Here is a 16353-nt window from a genome sequence, read left to right as displayed (position 1 = left end):
AACTCACCGAGCACAAACAAAGGACCCAATTATGCTCTTCCTGATCAATGTACGGCACAACATGGTCACTTACCCAGTGAACTTTCAGGTCCTCTACGCATCTTGCTAAACAGTTGACACAGAACCCATTGACATTACATAAGCACAAAGTAGAGGCTGGAATAATGAGGTCTCCCACTTTTATTGAGTCAAATCAGATCTATTGACAAAGAAGCCAGCATCGGTAACTCAGTGCAAACAGTTATTGTGCTTTTTGGAAACCATCGCTTTGAACTGCCACTGTGAATAAAATTAATTCAAGCACCCAAATATCAAAGAGGAATGCTTCTCATCTGAAGAGAGCTAGCTACAGTGCATTCTCTGCCACAGGATCCAATACACAAAGACTGAAGCACTATCAGTTGCTAAATTGGTTCAGTAATTGGGGGCTCTTTGGGAGTCGGAGTGGCTGTGGAAACAAACAGCTGCCTCCTGCAAATGCTGCTAATAAGATGAGCGGGGCCCACCAGCTGACGTGTAAAAGAGATTAAATCTGATCATCAGGATTAGATTATTCCAGAAACAGCCATTGCTTCTTTCTCACGTTGTCATTCTCATCACTGTTGTAATTGTCACTCGGGGACGATTTATTCCAATTGGCCTGCTCGAATTTGGCAAGGGTGACTTCGAAGGGAGCGGGGCAGCTTAGCCCACCCCATCCACAACCCCACCCTGACCTCCGGGGCTCCAGCTACCACTTCACTTTGGAAGACGTGCAGTTCCAGTCATTCTGATCCCCTTTGCAGAGACCTGCAGCTGTCATTATCCTCCTCTTCAACATTGTTTTTCGCAATTTGCTTTTGGGAATATATCATCAGGTCTCCAATTAGCAAGAAACAGATGTTTTGTTACTGAAAGTGTCAAATCTGGCTTAAGAAAACTTTTTTTTTAAGTATGAATTTGCAAATTGAATTATTATTTTTTATCACCATTTTTGCGACACACCAAGTTTCTGGGAGTAAAGGTAAGTTGATTACTAGATGTTGGATTGGCTAATTCTACTGTACAAAATATTGAAATAGATGATGACTTAACAGTGAAGCAGTATTCTATTTATAGCATGACTTTAAGCAGTTAAGATGCATTGTAATTGTATAGGAAGCTAATATTCTCCTCTTTGTCTCATGTCTCTATACCCATGTACGACCCATTACCAAAGAGGGTGTGTGCAACCTGCTTCCCAGTATCCACTTAACCCTGATTTAACCTGATCAGAGGGAGGATGTCCATAAACTAGTTCCATAAACTATAAAAAGCTATTTGACCTTCTTCAGGAACGTAGGACCAGGCAACACAACCTGTAATCAAACAGGGTAAATCCTAAACTAACCTCTAGAAGTACGAGGCTGGAATTTGATGGAAAAGTAAAAGCCATGAGCGATGCATTTCATTATTAATGCATAAATTCTCCAGCAACCTCCAGTGCCCCAACATAACACTTCATCTTGCCATCCTCCCATCTGCTCTTCTTACTGCTGCAGATTGCAAGTGATTTATATAATGAGTACATTTCCATGTATTGACTGCAAGGATAATACTTTCCCACTTATAAAGCACTGATGACTTGAGGAGGCAAATTGCGATTTACCACAAAGTGCTAGAAGATTTTCATTGTTCCACAATTAACATTGTGAAATCAACATCTCGTATTTAACCTCCACGAGATTCATGAAGTTGCTGCACCTACACATTAATAGCTCATGACATTTACCCCAAGAAATTAAGTATCATTAATAGTGCGGGCACATTTTCTTAATTATTCATGATTGTCAATCAACCTCTGCATTCTATAAAGTGAACAATTAGAAGCATGGAGTCTCAATCCTTCCGGTAATGAAATATTTTTGGAGACTTTATGGATGGGACTTTACTCTTGACCTGAGACCGGAAAATCCCACCCGAGGTAATGACTTGTGCCGGGGAATATAAAGTTTGGGATTGACCACTTCATGTGCAGACTTCCCATTCCCTTCCCAGCCGTGAGAAGGCTGTCCAAGGAAAGGATTGAATATCAAAGGGAAACATAGGATCGTAGGAATTCTAGAAAAAATGGCCAAGATCTGTGTAGTTTGTCATTCAACCATCCAGGCTGGTACAACAATAAATAATTGCAGAGTACATCAATTAGTTTATAATGGATTTGGGCACAAGGTGAGGAAAATTCTAATGGTGGTGAGCTCTGGGGATCCTAGTCACCTGTCCCCCTGAACATTCGGTACACAATTTCATTCTTATCCATAGAACCTTTTAAAGGAAAATATCTAATTTACATTTGGATAAATCAATTCTCTTTCTAGTGAAAGCTTGTTCACTGAGGGATTGAGTCTGGACTTACTGCAGTGCGTCCGGTTAGATTATTTTCTGTACTCTTGTCTGCCCCTCGCCTGTTCCGATTCCATAGCAGGTAGGGTGGTAGAATTCCGGTGTATAACCAATTTCTTTATTGTATGTTTTCTGTCTCTCTTAATCCAATCTTTCACAGCTTTCCCACTGTCCCTGATTCGCCTAGAATTCATCCTGCTTTTTGGTTATGTCTCTACTTATTTCTCAATCCTTGGATCACATTGGTTAGAGAAATACACTGTTGGTCCCATCACTCAGAAACTGTACGCAGCTCTGTTGCCTCCACTTTGCATTTATCAGCTTACATTTTCAGCAACCCACAGAACAATGACAAGAGTACAGAAAATAATCTAACTGGACACACTGCAGTAAGTCCAGACTCAATCCCTCAGTGAACAAGCTTTCAGTAGAAAGAGAATTGATTTATCCAAATGTAAATTAGATATTTTCCTTTAAAAGGTTCTATGGATAAGAATGAAATTGTGTACTGAATATTCAGGGGGACAGGTGACTAGGATCCCCAGAGCTCACCACCATTAGGATTTTCCTCACCTTGTGCCCAAATCCATTATAAACTAATTGATGTACTCTGCAATTATTTATTGTTGTACCAGCCTGGATGGTAGAAGGACAAACTACACAGATCTTGGCCATTTTTTTGAGCAATTCTTACGGTCCTATGTTTCCCTTTGATATTCAATCCTTTCCTTGGACAGCCTTCCAAGGCTGGGAAGGGAATGGGAATTCTGCATGTGAAGTGGTCAATCCTAAATTTTATATTCCCCGGAACAAATCATCCAACATAACACTTCACCTTGCCATCCTCCCATCTGCTCTTCTTACTGCTGCAGATTGCAAGTGATTTATATGATCGGTACATTTCCATGCAAGGATAATACTCTCCCACTTATAAAGCACTGATGAATTGGCTATAATCCAGGTATTTACAAGGACATTTCCAATTGAATCATGCTGTTGCAGGCCCTTAAAATGAGGCATGAATTAAGTTCCTATTAACAACTTGTCAAAGGCGAGCTAGCCTAATCACTGATTTTCAACACTCCCCCTTTTGGCTGCCAAGATCCTAATCTCTAGAATTATCTTAAAATATCTTCACCTCTCCCACTCTGTCTCTCTCTTTTTAACATGTTCCTTAAAATCTAACCCTTTAACCAAGCTTTTAGGCACCTCCTTGTACAGCTTAGTGTCGAATTTAGTTTGTTAGGGAGAGGATTTATATGCATTTGGGAAAGCATGATCTAATTAGGGAAATAATAAGTGTCCTGGTGTTGTCAGACTTTTTACTGTAATTAGGGAAAGTCAGCATAGCTTTGTGCAGGGCAGGTCATGTCTGACTAATTTGATTGAATTTTTCGAGGAAGCAATGAAGGTGACCAATGAGGGTAGAGTAGTGGATGTTGTCTAGATGGATTTTAGTTAGGCTTTCGACAAGGTCCCTCATGGTAAGCTCATCCAGAAGATAAAGATGCATGGGATCAGTGGTGACTTGGCCACTTGGATTCAGAATTGGCTTGCCCATAGAAGTCAGCGAGTAGTGATGGAAGGGCGTTTTTCTGGCTAGATATCCATGACTAGTGGTGTTCCACAGGAACCTGTACTGGGACCTCTACCGTTTGTGATATGTGTGGGTTAGTAAGTTTGCAGATGACACAAAGATAGGTGGAGTAGCGGGTAGTTTAGAAGGTTGTCAAAGGATGCAGCAGGACATAAATTAATGGGTGGAGAAATGATAGGTGGAGTTTAATCCGAACAAGTATGAGATGCTACACTTTGGGATGTCAAGGATAAGTATACAGTTCATAACAGGACCTTGAACAGCATTGTCGTACAGAGGGATCTTGGGATTCAAGTTCATAGCTCCCTGAAAGTGTCCATGCAGTAAAGAGGATGGTAAAGAAGGCACATGACATTGGTTGGGCATTGAATACAAGAGTCAGGATGTCATGTTGCAGCTTTATAAAACTTTGGTTAGGCCATGCTTTAGAGTATTGCGTTCAATTCTGATTGCCACAATACGGGAAGGATGTGGAAGTTTTGGAGAGGGTGCAGAAGAGTTTACCAGAATGCTACCTGGATTAGAGGGTATGAGCTATATGGAGAGACTGGACATACTAGGGTTGTTTTGTCTGGAGAATAGAGGCTGAGAGGAGACCTGATAGATGTCTATATAATTATGAGAGGCACAGATAGGGTTAACAGAAATAATCTTCTTCCCAGAATTGAAATGTCTCATACTAGGGGTTATGCATTTAAGCTAACAGTGGGAAAGTTCAAAGGAGAATGAGAGGCAAGTTTTTTACACAGAGAATGGTATGTGGCTGGAATACACTGTCAGGGTTGGTGGTGCAAGCATATATGATAGGGGCATTTAAGGGGCTTTTAGATAAGCACATGAATATACAAGGAATAGGCAGATATGGACCAAGGGCAAGCAGAAGGGATTAGCTTAATTTGGCGTCATATTCGGCACAACATCATAGGCCAAAGTGTCTGATCTTGTGCTGGGCTGTTCTATGTTCTATGTACTATTCCAGTGAAGCCATTTGGAACATTTGACTGTTAGAGCAGCAATGTGAGTGTAAGTTCTTATTGATGTTATGATGACCAAACAGTGCATGACAGACCCATTCACTATGGGGGAGGGGGAATTGACTTGCTAATTGCGTAACCAATACTGTATAAAGAATTTTGACCTTGGCATAGCTAAAAATCTTGATAAGTTCAAAGAAAGTTGAAACTGCCAAGCTCCTTGGATCAGATAGCAGATAGCTTAGAGCATGAAAGGAAACTTTGGAAGAACTTTACAAGGATCTAACATTATTGAACTGATGCAGAACTCGAAGGAGGTGAATTTGATACTTAGCAGAAGGTTTTGGATGCAAGAGCAAAGATTGCAAATGCTGACAATCAGAAACCAAAACAAAATGCTGGAAATGCCAGCCTATTAGGCAGCATCTGTGGAACAAAGGGCAGAATATTACAGTGACAAGAGGTCAGGGAGTGGGCAGATCACTCTGGCCACTCCAGAAACAAAGCTGGCATGGAGCTGTCCTGCTCTGTGTCCATCCATCCCAAAGCCATAACATGATGTGGGTGGGCTGAAATGGGGCAATGTGGGAGCCCCTGGGGAGTCAGCCCCACCCTTGGGAGCTGCCAGACAATCCAATTGGCCAGCAGCTCCATCAGCCCCAAGAGCGCACTGTGGCCACTGTTGGGATGAACAAGAAACCTGACTGACCCCAGAGCCAGGTAAGTTTGGGGTTTAGGGAGGGTTCAGTGGGGAGTGGGTGGTATGTTAATGGAAGAAGTCTAGGGGAGTATTATCTTCGGGGGACTGCACCCCCAACCTGCAAAGGCAGTCCCAATCCCCGAAGGTAGTATCTCCCTTCCTCCCTCTCCTTTAAGAAGTCTATTAAAGTGCGGTTTTCCCATTCCGCTCACATGAACCGTTTCATAGCATAGACAATGTATTATCAGGGCAAACTGTCTTGTTAACAAACACAATTGATGCTTGATTCTTTGTTCAAATACACCAGGCGGACACCAATTTCAGCACCTTCTTCCCCCATTCCCTCCACCATCACTACCCCCGCCCACATTATGGGGTGAGCTCAGGGGTAGGTGGGAAATTGGGGGGGGGTGGGCCCTCACCCTACTTTATGTGCCCCCCACCACCCCTACCCTGCCCCACCACACCCAAAAACACACCCTGGCATTCCAGGTTGATGAACTATCACCAGAACTGACTTTTCTGATGAAAGGTCACCAACCTGAAACAATAACTGTTTCTCTGTGTAGACATGCTGCTGGATCAGCTTTCTCTGCTTTATGTCGGAAGAAAGCTATCCAATTGAACTGAAAGTCAAAGGAATTCTTGGCAAATAGACTTGGGTCAGAGGCTGTTTAAGGTGAGAAACAGAGTCTACACTGGTGAGGTATAGTGCTAGATTGTGGAAATCTCACAAGGGGTCAGCACTTAAACCCATGTTTTTAATCCCTATTTAATCCACATCTCATTTGGTGATGACGCAAACATTCGCAGAGCTGTAACAAAGGAGTGGAGGGGGCGAGGCAGCAAATTGTTTTACAGTGAGGTTTTAATTGCTTCTGGAACTTGACAGACTGATGATAAATGAGATTCCACACAGGTAACTATGAAGTATGGCACATAGGTCAATTGAAATGTTTGAAGAATGCAATTAAATTAACATGCAGAGACCTATTAAAAGGATATAAGAATCAAATGGGCACGTCGCTTTCGATGTTTGGATAAAGCATTCTCCAATGAAAACTAATAATAATGACAGCAGATTGCAAACCTGGACAAGTTGTTTTTAGGGTTTACATTGACATTGTCAGTATGTTGTGTCAATTGTGTGAATAAAGATACACTTACATTAGAAAAGACATCAAAAACCATATGAAAGATGGAAGAAAGAATAGAGAAACTTAACCTTTGCAGATTGGAAAGAAAATGATGAAGGATGTATGAGAGGGTATAAATGGAAAGTAGTGAAAAGTAAATCTTGTACAGGTATCAGTGAAAAATATTTAATGTGATTAGCCGGCTAGCAAAGTGGGGGCAGAAACATTGGGAAACGTCAGCCATCAGAAAGATAGGTTTGAAAGGGTGAAATTGGTTTTGCTTGTCCTGATTTTTCATTGTGCTAACTAACTTTTCCTATTATTATCTCCCAATTTGTCAGCCAGATCTTTAAATGTGAAAACAACAAGTGATGCTTTACCTCTTTGCTGACAGACTTATTTCACACTGGATGCGGTTATAATGATATATTGGCCTTGGAGAATAAGGGATAAAATTCTGAGGACAGGTTGCATTCACTAGGCTTGCATTCCCTGCAATATAAAAATATAAACAGAGCTCTCATCAAGTTGTTTAAAATGATTAAAGAATTTGTTCGGATGAATAGGGAGAAAATATTTCCTATGGAGGGACAGTCCAGAACAAGGGGCTACAACCCTAAAACTAGAATCCCTAAAATGCAGAAGGAGGCCATTTGGCCCATCAAACCTGCACTGGCAACTATTCCAGCCAGACTTTATCCCCAGAACCCCACATATCTGCCCTGGTAGTCTCCCTGACACTAAAGGGCAATTTAGCATGGCTTAACCTAATATGCACACCTTTAGAGTGTGGGAGGAAACCCACACAGACAATGTGCAAATTCCACAGTCACCTGAGGCCAGAATTGAACCCGGGTCCCTGGCACTGTGAGACAGCAGTGCTAACAACAGTGTCACTGCACTGCCCTAGAATTAGGCTGTTCAGCAAGCACTCATTCAAAGGGTATTCATGAGTGTAGAATCCAGGTAGGGCAACAGACTTAAGATACAGATCAACCAAGAATAGCAGAGCAGGCCGGAAGGATTGAATGGTCTTTTCCCTGTTCCTATGATCCACATGAAGTCCTGATGGCATGAGAGATGGTCTCACAAAACATATTTAAATAAAGCATCGCATTACTAAGCAAATATTTAATTCTCGTCAGTAACAATACTTCCAATTTGCATTAATGTGGACTATAAATGGCCCATGATGTTCTATAGGAGTGAATTATTGATTGGAGACTGTAAATAATTTTGCACCACTAAATTTTGTTTAGGCTAAAAGGTTATTTGTTCTGCCAAACCTGTGAACGTTGTTCATCTTCCTTCATTATGGAGTGAAACAATGGTTGTCTGTTGGCCTTAGAAGACATTAATTTATTCTGACTTGCTTACAGGGTGCAGTTGGTGTGGTCAAAACAGAGGCTGATTTCATTCATTTCCGTAATGGTTTTAGTCCAAATTGGTGACACATAAATAGTCATGGTTCAGAAGGCAGAACAATTACTGTCTAAATGGAGTAAGACAGATTCTTGTTTCCAGTTCCACTTTTAATTCTTTGTTGTTTTCGAAATTATCTATTGTGTACAAGAACATTTTAATTATCCTCATTTCTAACATACAATAATAGAATGAACAAAGATTTTTTGTGGTGGTTTCTTTTTTAATAAATGAAATGTGTTGTAACATGTTAAAATGGCAGCAAGCCAGAGGATAGGAATTTCCACATTATTTGGATGATTTTTTTTCTCTCTGTTACTTGTTGTTCTGACTATGTTCTAACAAATTTATTAGATTGCAACATCCAGACTGCTGTCCATCTGTAATCCCTCTACTCTGGGTATCAAACGTTGCAACAATCATTTTGGGGTTGTATTGGAAGGCTCCAATATGCATACGTACAGAGGTGAATGGGCTTGTGAATTCACACCACTGATTAGTGTGTCAGTTTCCCAGCACCATCTTGTCCCCAGGCTATCTTGCACGAGGGTGTTGGAGGATGCAGCAAGACCATTCATCTATAAGCGGCTGGTAGCTAATTGACATTGCTAAAAGCCTATTAAGACCTATTGTTAGATTTTCCAGTAGGTCTCCAGACTCCCAGAGAAATCAAGGAAGGATATAACTGCCCAGAGGCACCTTGTGTTCGGTGGAATAGCAGTGTATATAGACTGGCTTAGAAGCTCTCCCCCCTGACTGACTTCAACTAGAGCAGGAGGCCTCCCTTGGAGGGTTTCACTCCACAATGATGGCTGGACAGCTAATGGCTTTGTCACTTTAAACTTTAGAAAATGTTGTACGTCCTGCCATCACAGGAACAGGAGGTCACTGCTACTGATGTTATCACTGTGCGCCCATCACTGCTGCACCTCCAGCTTCACACAGGGAGAGGGGCAGTAAGCAGGGAGGCAGCGAGAATTCAAGAGTCGGGGAGGGAGGCATGAGGGTCAACAAGTGGGACAGCGAGTGGAGGTGAGTGGGGCAGCAAGCAAGGTGGCAAGCGGGAGGGAGTGAAAGAGTGGAGAACAAAGAACAAAAACAGCCTGGGAAATAGGCCCCTCGGCCCAATGAGCCCGCGCCGCCATTTTGACATTACCAGTCCCCCCTCCACCCATGACCCTTATCTATGATTATGGCAATCCACATTGAGGGAAAACTAATTTAGGGACAATTTATTACCTCCAATCGGCCTAATAGCACATCTTTGGGGTGTGGGAGGAAACCGGGGCACCTGGAGAAAACCCATGCAAGCACTGGGAGAATGCGCAAACTCCCATAGACACTGGCCCAAATCCATGTGTCTGCACAGCAAACAGTGATAGTCTCTGAGCTGTCGTGTTGCCCAGCATCTGGTCCAGTGCATTCTGCAGGATGTGGGAAGTCAATGCCTTTGATGATTGTATCTGCAGGAAGTGTCATCAGCTGCAGAAAGCTGAGCTCTGGCTTGTGGAACTCGAGCAGCAGCCGGAGTCACTGTGGTGTATTCACAACGATTATGTGGCTAACATATTTAAAGAAGAACCAGTGAAGCAGCACACAGGAAGAGAGGGAATGGGTGACCACCAGAGAGTATCTAAGGGGAAGAGGCAGGAGTCCCTTGAGTCTATCTCACTCTCTAATTGTTTTTCATTTTGGATATAGTGAGCAAGGTGGTTCCTCAGAGGACTAGAACAAGAGCCAATCTGTGGCACCACATGTGACTCAGCTGCATGGAGGATGGGGGGAAGATTGGAAGTGTTATAGTGGTACAGGGTTCTATAGTTAGGAGAGTAGACAGGCATTTCTGGGGAACTGACAGCGTTTCTGCAGCCATAGATGAGATATCAAGATGATGTGTTGCCTCTCTAAAGCCAGGGTCAAGGATGTCACACAGCAACTTCAGGGCATTCTTGAAAGAGAGGGTGAACAATCAGAGGTCATAGTTTACCTTGGTACCAATGAGACAGCATAAAAAGGATGAAGTCTTAAAAATGGTTTTATGGAGTTAGGAAAGCAATTAAAAAGCAGGGCCTCAAGATCAGTAATCTCAGGAATACTCCCAGTGCCATGTGCTAGGGAGCACAAGAATAGGAAAATTGAAGAATTCAACACATGTCTAGAAAAATGGAATAGGTGGGAGAGCCTTAGATTTCTGAGGCATTGGGACTGGTTCTGGGGAAGGTGGGATCTGTACAAGAAGGAAGGGTCATAATGTAACGGGAATAGGACTAATGTCCATGTGGAGACGTTTACTCCTTCTGATGGGGAATGTTTCGGGTAGATTGGCAGTGGGATAGAAAATTCAGAGTGGAGAGGAGAAAAACTGGCAATGGGAAGAAGAGAAGTGTTAGCTGATAAGAAGGATACTCCAGAGTAATATCAAGGTAAATAGAATTCCTGGAGAGTTTGATAAGGTTAGAGTAGACAATGGTAAATTATTAGATGAAGTTAGAATAAGGGGGAAAGTTAAAAAGCCTAAATCAGGATTAATGTATATTTATGTGAATGCATGGATTGTGGCTAATAACATTGGTGAACTACCAGCACAAGCTGTCAAAGGGAATTATAATATTCTTGCTGTATCTTAGAAACATGGAAACCAGAAGCAGGAGTAGGCCATTTGGCCTTTTGAGCCTGCTCCACTATTCATCATAGCTGATCCTCGAATTCAATATCCTGATTCCCGCCCCCTCTACCCCCTGCACATCCCTTGATCCCTATATCTAATTTCTTCTTGAAATCAGACAACATTCTGGCCTCAACTACATTCTGTGGTGGTGAATTCCATACATTCATTACCCTTTGGGTGAAGACATTTCTCTTCACCTCAGTTCCAAAAGGTTTAGCCCTTATCCTCAAACTATGATCCCTCATTCAGGACTTCTTCACCATTGGGAACATTCTTTCTCAATCTATCCTGTCTAACCCTGTTAGAATTTTATAAGTTTCTATGAGATTCCCTTCTCACTCTTCTAAACTCCAGTGAATGCAATCCTAATTGAGTTAGTCTCTTCTCATTTGACAGCCCTGCCATCCCAAGAAACAGCCCGGTAAACCTTGATGTACTCTCTCTATAGCAAGGACATCCTTCCTCAGATAAGAACACCAAAACTGCACACAGTACTCCAGATGTGGCCTCACCAGTGCCCCATATAATTGCAGTAAAACATCCCTATTCCTATACTCAAATCCTCTCACTTTAAAGGCCAACATACCATTTGTCTTCTTTACTGTCTGCTATACCGCACTTACTTTCATGACTAATGCACGAGGACACCAAGGTCTTGCTGAGTATCTACCCCCCTCAATTTACATCCATCAAATGATAATCTGCCTGCCTATTATTGCTACCAAAGCGGACAACCTCACATTTATTGGCATCCTGGCTCCAAGAGGGACAAAACTAGGAATTAAATAAGAGAGCAGGAAAGGAAGAAAAAGTGGGGTGGGGGTAGAAGAGTGGTAATATTGCTTAAAGATGGTGTAACAGTACTGGAGAGGGAGGATGTTCTGGAGGGGGCCAAGGTTAGAAACTCTCTGAATGGAGGTAAGGAATGAAAAAGGTGCAATAACATTGATCGGTGGAATAGATGTAGAGAGATAAATTAGCAAAGAAATTTCAGAGAGATGCACGAATTATAGAATAATTATAATGAGGGACTTCAATTCTCCAAATATAGACTGGAATAGAAATAGTGCGAGGGGACAACAGGGCAAGAGCTCTGGGACTGAGTTCAGGATAACTTTCTGCCACAGTCCAATAAGAGTGCAGACATTGTTGAACCTGATTCTGAGGAATGAGTTGGATCAAACATCAGTGGGAGGTTCAGATTGGCCATGGAAGAGGACATGAAACAATCCAGAGCAGGTATAACTAACTAGGGGAAAGACAACTTCGATGGGATGAGAATGCATCCACATGAGTCGAGTGAGTTGGAATCAAGTGTTAGCAGAAAAGATGGTGGCAGAACAATGGGCTGCCTTCAAAGAGATGGAATTGCAGGCAACGTCAAGGTACATTCCCCTAAGGGGGAAAGGTCGGACAAATAAATGTAGAGCATCCTGGATGGCGAGAGAGATAGAGGTGAAGATGAAAAGGAAGAAGTGTTCATATGACAGAAATGTAGAAAATACAATGGGGAATCAGGCTGAGTTACAGAAGGACCAGACAGGAAGTGAGAAAGTTAATGAGAAAAGCAAGCAGGGAGCATGAAAAGAGACTGGCAGCAAATATAATATACGTGCTTATCTTTTATAAGCATGTAAATAATAAAAGGATGGTGAAAGAAAGAGGAAGGCCAATTGAGGATGGAAAAGGAAACTTGCACATGGAGGCAGGAGAAATAGTGGAGTTATTAAATCTGTATTTTGTATCTGTCTTTACAAAGGAAGACGATGCTACCCAGGTGAGATGAGGTAGGAGGTGACTAGAACAATTTACCTTTTGAGAGGAGAAGATGGTAGAACAGCTATGTTTATTTAAATTAACTAAAGCACTGGGACCGGATGTGAAGCATTGAAGGGTACTGAGAGAAGCGAGTGGAAATTTTAGAGGCATTAGTGATAATCTTTCAGCCTTCCTTAGATACAGGGTGGTGCCAGAGGACTCTAATATTACAACCTTGTTCCAAAAGGTGTGCAAGTATAATGCTGGCAACTACAGATCAGTCAGTTTGACTTCAATGGTAGAGAAACCTCTGACAACTGTAGTTTGGAATAAAATCAGGAGTCACTTAGACAAGTGCAGGGTAATTAAGGAAAGCCAGGATAGATACATGAAGGGAAAATCATGTTTACCTAACTTGCTAGAGTTTTAGTGCAGCTAACAGAGATGGTTGATATGGTGTATATGGATTTTCAGAAGGCATTTGCTACAGTGCCACACAACAGACTTGTGAGCAAAATTATAACTCATGGAATAAAAGGTAAAGTAGGCACTTGGGTAAGAAATTGGCTGAGTGACAGAAATCAGAGTAGTATAATAGTCATGCGGTTAGGTGCATTGCCATGCTAAATTGTCTCTCAGGGTATCCGAACAGGTGCCAGAGTGTGGTGACTAGTAGATTTTCGTTGCAGTGTTAGTGTAAGCCTACTTGGGACACTTTGAGTTGAACACAGACACATTTTTGACATCTGAGGAAGGAACAATTACTATTTATTTCTGTGAATATGTTGCTGCTGCTTACCTGTGGAATCTTATAAATTTCCCTCGGCGCTGGGGAGTACAGTCAGCCCATCTAGTTTATACTGGCTTTTTATTACCTAAAACATTCCAAAATGAACCGGATCTCCAGCCTCCTGCCACATTTAGTTCCTCTACTGCAATGATGTTTGCAGTGCAATCCATCCTTCAATAAAATAAATATCTGTGAACTAAAAATATTCTCCCAACTCAATCTTCACTGTCAATGTCAATATTGATGCAGGTCATCACTGTCTCTCCAACCAGAGGAGATCATCTTTAATCTTTTAGTATGAATGAATATATTTTAAACTTAGTTTGCAAGTAAAGCCAGGGTCTGAGAGTATCTTTCCAAAGCCGAGGAGAAAACAACTTGTTTCACTGATATATCCAGTAAACTGAATACAGGAACACTGATTGTGGAACACACTACACTACTTAGGTATAATGATAGAAAAGGAACACTTTGATTCACAGAGAATGAGGGGTTTTTAATGAGAGTGTTTGGTGTTGCTATGTTCACAGAACTACCTGAGAAAGGACAAGAACATAGTAGTAAACTCAATCACCTTTCTTCAGAATGTATAATTGTGTGTATGCTTGTAAAACTAGAAATGGATGCCAGGATTTTACACCTCCACCACTGTCCCGTTTCCCCCCGCCCCTCCTTTCTCACTCCCCGCACATCCTGAGGTTGAGGGGGAAGTGTGAGATTGCAGGAACGAGATTCCCTCCAGATCCCACCTTTTCCAGCCTCACATCGATTTAACGCAGGGATGGGTATGGCTTTGGACAAGAAGTCCACTCTTTTCCCACTTGAGTTCTCTAAGTGGCCAATTCAAGGGCTCTTTCCTGACCAGCCTCAGTTTTTAGGCTGGTGGATGGATGACAGCTTGGGGGAGGCTAAGAAGGGCAGTGAAAAAGGTAACTCAGAAAAGTCGGTCAGAAGTGGGGGGTGGGGGGTGCAGGGAGTGCTGACACATCTCCATCATCTCTTTTCAAGCGCCCTGAATTGATTGTTGGAGCACAATGATACATCTGTGGTTGTGGTAAGTTGTTAGCAGGTATTCTGAGAGACAAGATTTGCATGCATTTAGAGAGGCGACGACTGATTAGGGACAGTCAGCATGGCATTGTAAGTAGAAAATCATGTCTTATAAATTTGATTGAGTTTTTTGAAGGGATAACCAAGAAGGTAGATGAGGGCAATGTAGTTGAAGTTGTCTACATGGATTTCAGCAAGACATTTGACAGATTGTTGCATAAGGTTAAATCTCACAGGATCCAGGGTGAGATAGCCAAATGAATACAAAATTGGCTTGATGACCGAGAAGACCGAGGGTGGTTGTAGAGGATTGTATTTCAATCTGGAGCGTGTGACCAGCAGTGTGCCTCAGAGATCGATGCTGGGCCAACTGTTATTAGTCATTTATATTAATGATTTGGATGAGAATTTAGGAGACATGGTTGGTAAGTTTGCAGATGACACCAAGATTAGTGGCATAGTGGACAGTGAAGTAAGTTATCTAGGGTTGCAATGGGATCTTAATCAATTGAGCCAGTGGGCTGACAAATGGCAGATGGAGCTTAATTTAGCCAAATGCGAGGTGATGCATTTTGTTTGATTGAGCCAGGGCAGGACCTATTCAGTTAATCGTAGGATGTTGGGGAGAGTTATAGAACAAAGAGATCCAAGGGTACAGGTTCATAGCTCCTTGAAAGTGGAGTCACAGGTGGACAGAGTGGCATTTGGCATGTTTGACTTCATTGATCAGAACATTGAGTACAGGAGTTGGGTCGTCTTGTTGAAGTTGTACAAGACATTGGTAAGGCCTTACTTGGAATACTGTGTACAATTCTGGCCACCCTATTATAGAAAGGATATTGTTAAACTAAAAAGAATGCAGAAAAGATTTACTCGGATGCTACCGGCACTTGATGGTTTGAGTTATAAGGAGATGTTTGATAGAGTAGGACTTTTTTCTCTGGAGTGTAAATGCTTAAGGGTGATCTTATAGAAATCTATAAAATAATGGGGGGCATAGATTGGCTAGATTGTCAATATCTTTTCCCCAAAGGTAGGGGAGTCTAAAACTAGAGGGCACAGGTTTAAGGTGAGAGGGGAGAGATACAAAAGAGTCCAGAGAGACTATTTTTTCAGACAGAGGCTGATGAGTATCTGGAACAAGCTGCCAGAGGTAGTAGTACAGGTGGGTACAACTTTGGTTTTTAAAAAGCGCTTAGACAGTTACATGGGTAAAATGGGTTTAGAGGGACATGGACCAAATGCGGGCAATTGGGATTAACTTAGTGGTTAAAAAAATGGGCGGCATGGACAAGTTGGGCCTGTTGAGCTGAAGTACGTGTTTCCATGCTGTAAATCTCTATGACCCTATGATTGTTAGAGCATAATTCAACAGCACAGTGGCACGGTGGTTAGCCCCCTTCTGAATGGAGTTGCCCTCCCCTTAAGGCCAGCAATTTCCAGACCTCCCTTCCCATGTGGCAAACTCCCAAGGACTCAATTTTTCCCCCTCATGATCCCCAGGTCTTCCCTCCACTCCACCCCCTTCCCCCAGAACATCTGGCACTTACCTGGTCCTCTGGTTCCCAGGCTTTTGCTCTGGTATCTCCTTGCAGTGCCTCTTCCAGCCACTGCAGCGCTGTTGCTAGGGGAACTGGAGAGCTGGAACTCAATGTGATCTCCAAGTTGGGACTTTCTCCTCACTGAGGGGCAGAAGTCAATCAGCTTGTTAGGGCATAACCCGGGGCTTTCGAAGACAGTGGACATGTATTCCCCGCCGACTCTTCAGATGGCCATGCCCCGGCACCATTTTTTGTTGCCTCTGCATGGATGATGAAAGTATAGATGAACATTCTAAAGAAAATGCCTCAAGTCATTTAATTGATGTGTTTTGCGATACTTGTTTAGTGAATAGTAA

The 16353-nt window shown here is 42.4% G+C and overlaps 1 protein-coding gene across 2 annotated transcripts in view; it reads left to right on the top strand.

Moving 5' to 3' along the window:
- Positions 1-546: 546 nt before the first annotated feature.
- The window catches only part of LOC145350874 (interphotoreceptor matrix proteoglycan 1-like), a 107806-nt gene continuing 91999 nt past the window's right edge, over positions 547-16353 (top strand). Inside the window, exon 1 of one of the 2 annotated variants that reach the window (XM_080200280.1) lies at positions 547-1003. In XM_080200280.1, coding sequence (XP_080056406.1) covers positions 934-1003 — 70 coding nt within the window. In that variant the 5' untranslated portion in view covers positions 547-933. The remainder of the gene's footprint in view (positions 1004-16353) is intronic. The other variant, XM_080200281.1, reaches the window with a different exon arrangement.

Source organism: Carcharhinus amblyrhynchos, chromosome 12, assembly GCF_965287045.1.
Source record: "Carcharhinus amblyrhynchos chromosome 12, sCarAmb.v2.hapA, whole genome shotgun sequence".
Lineage (NCBI taxonomy): Eukaryota > Metazoa > Chordata > Chondrichthyes > Carcharhiniformes > Carcharhinidae > Carcharhinus > Carcharhinus amblyrhynchos.
Note: the sequence above shows the minus strand (reverse complement) of the source record. Positions and strands in the feature narration are given on the sequence as shown.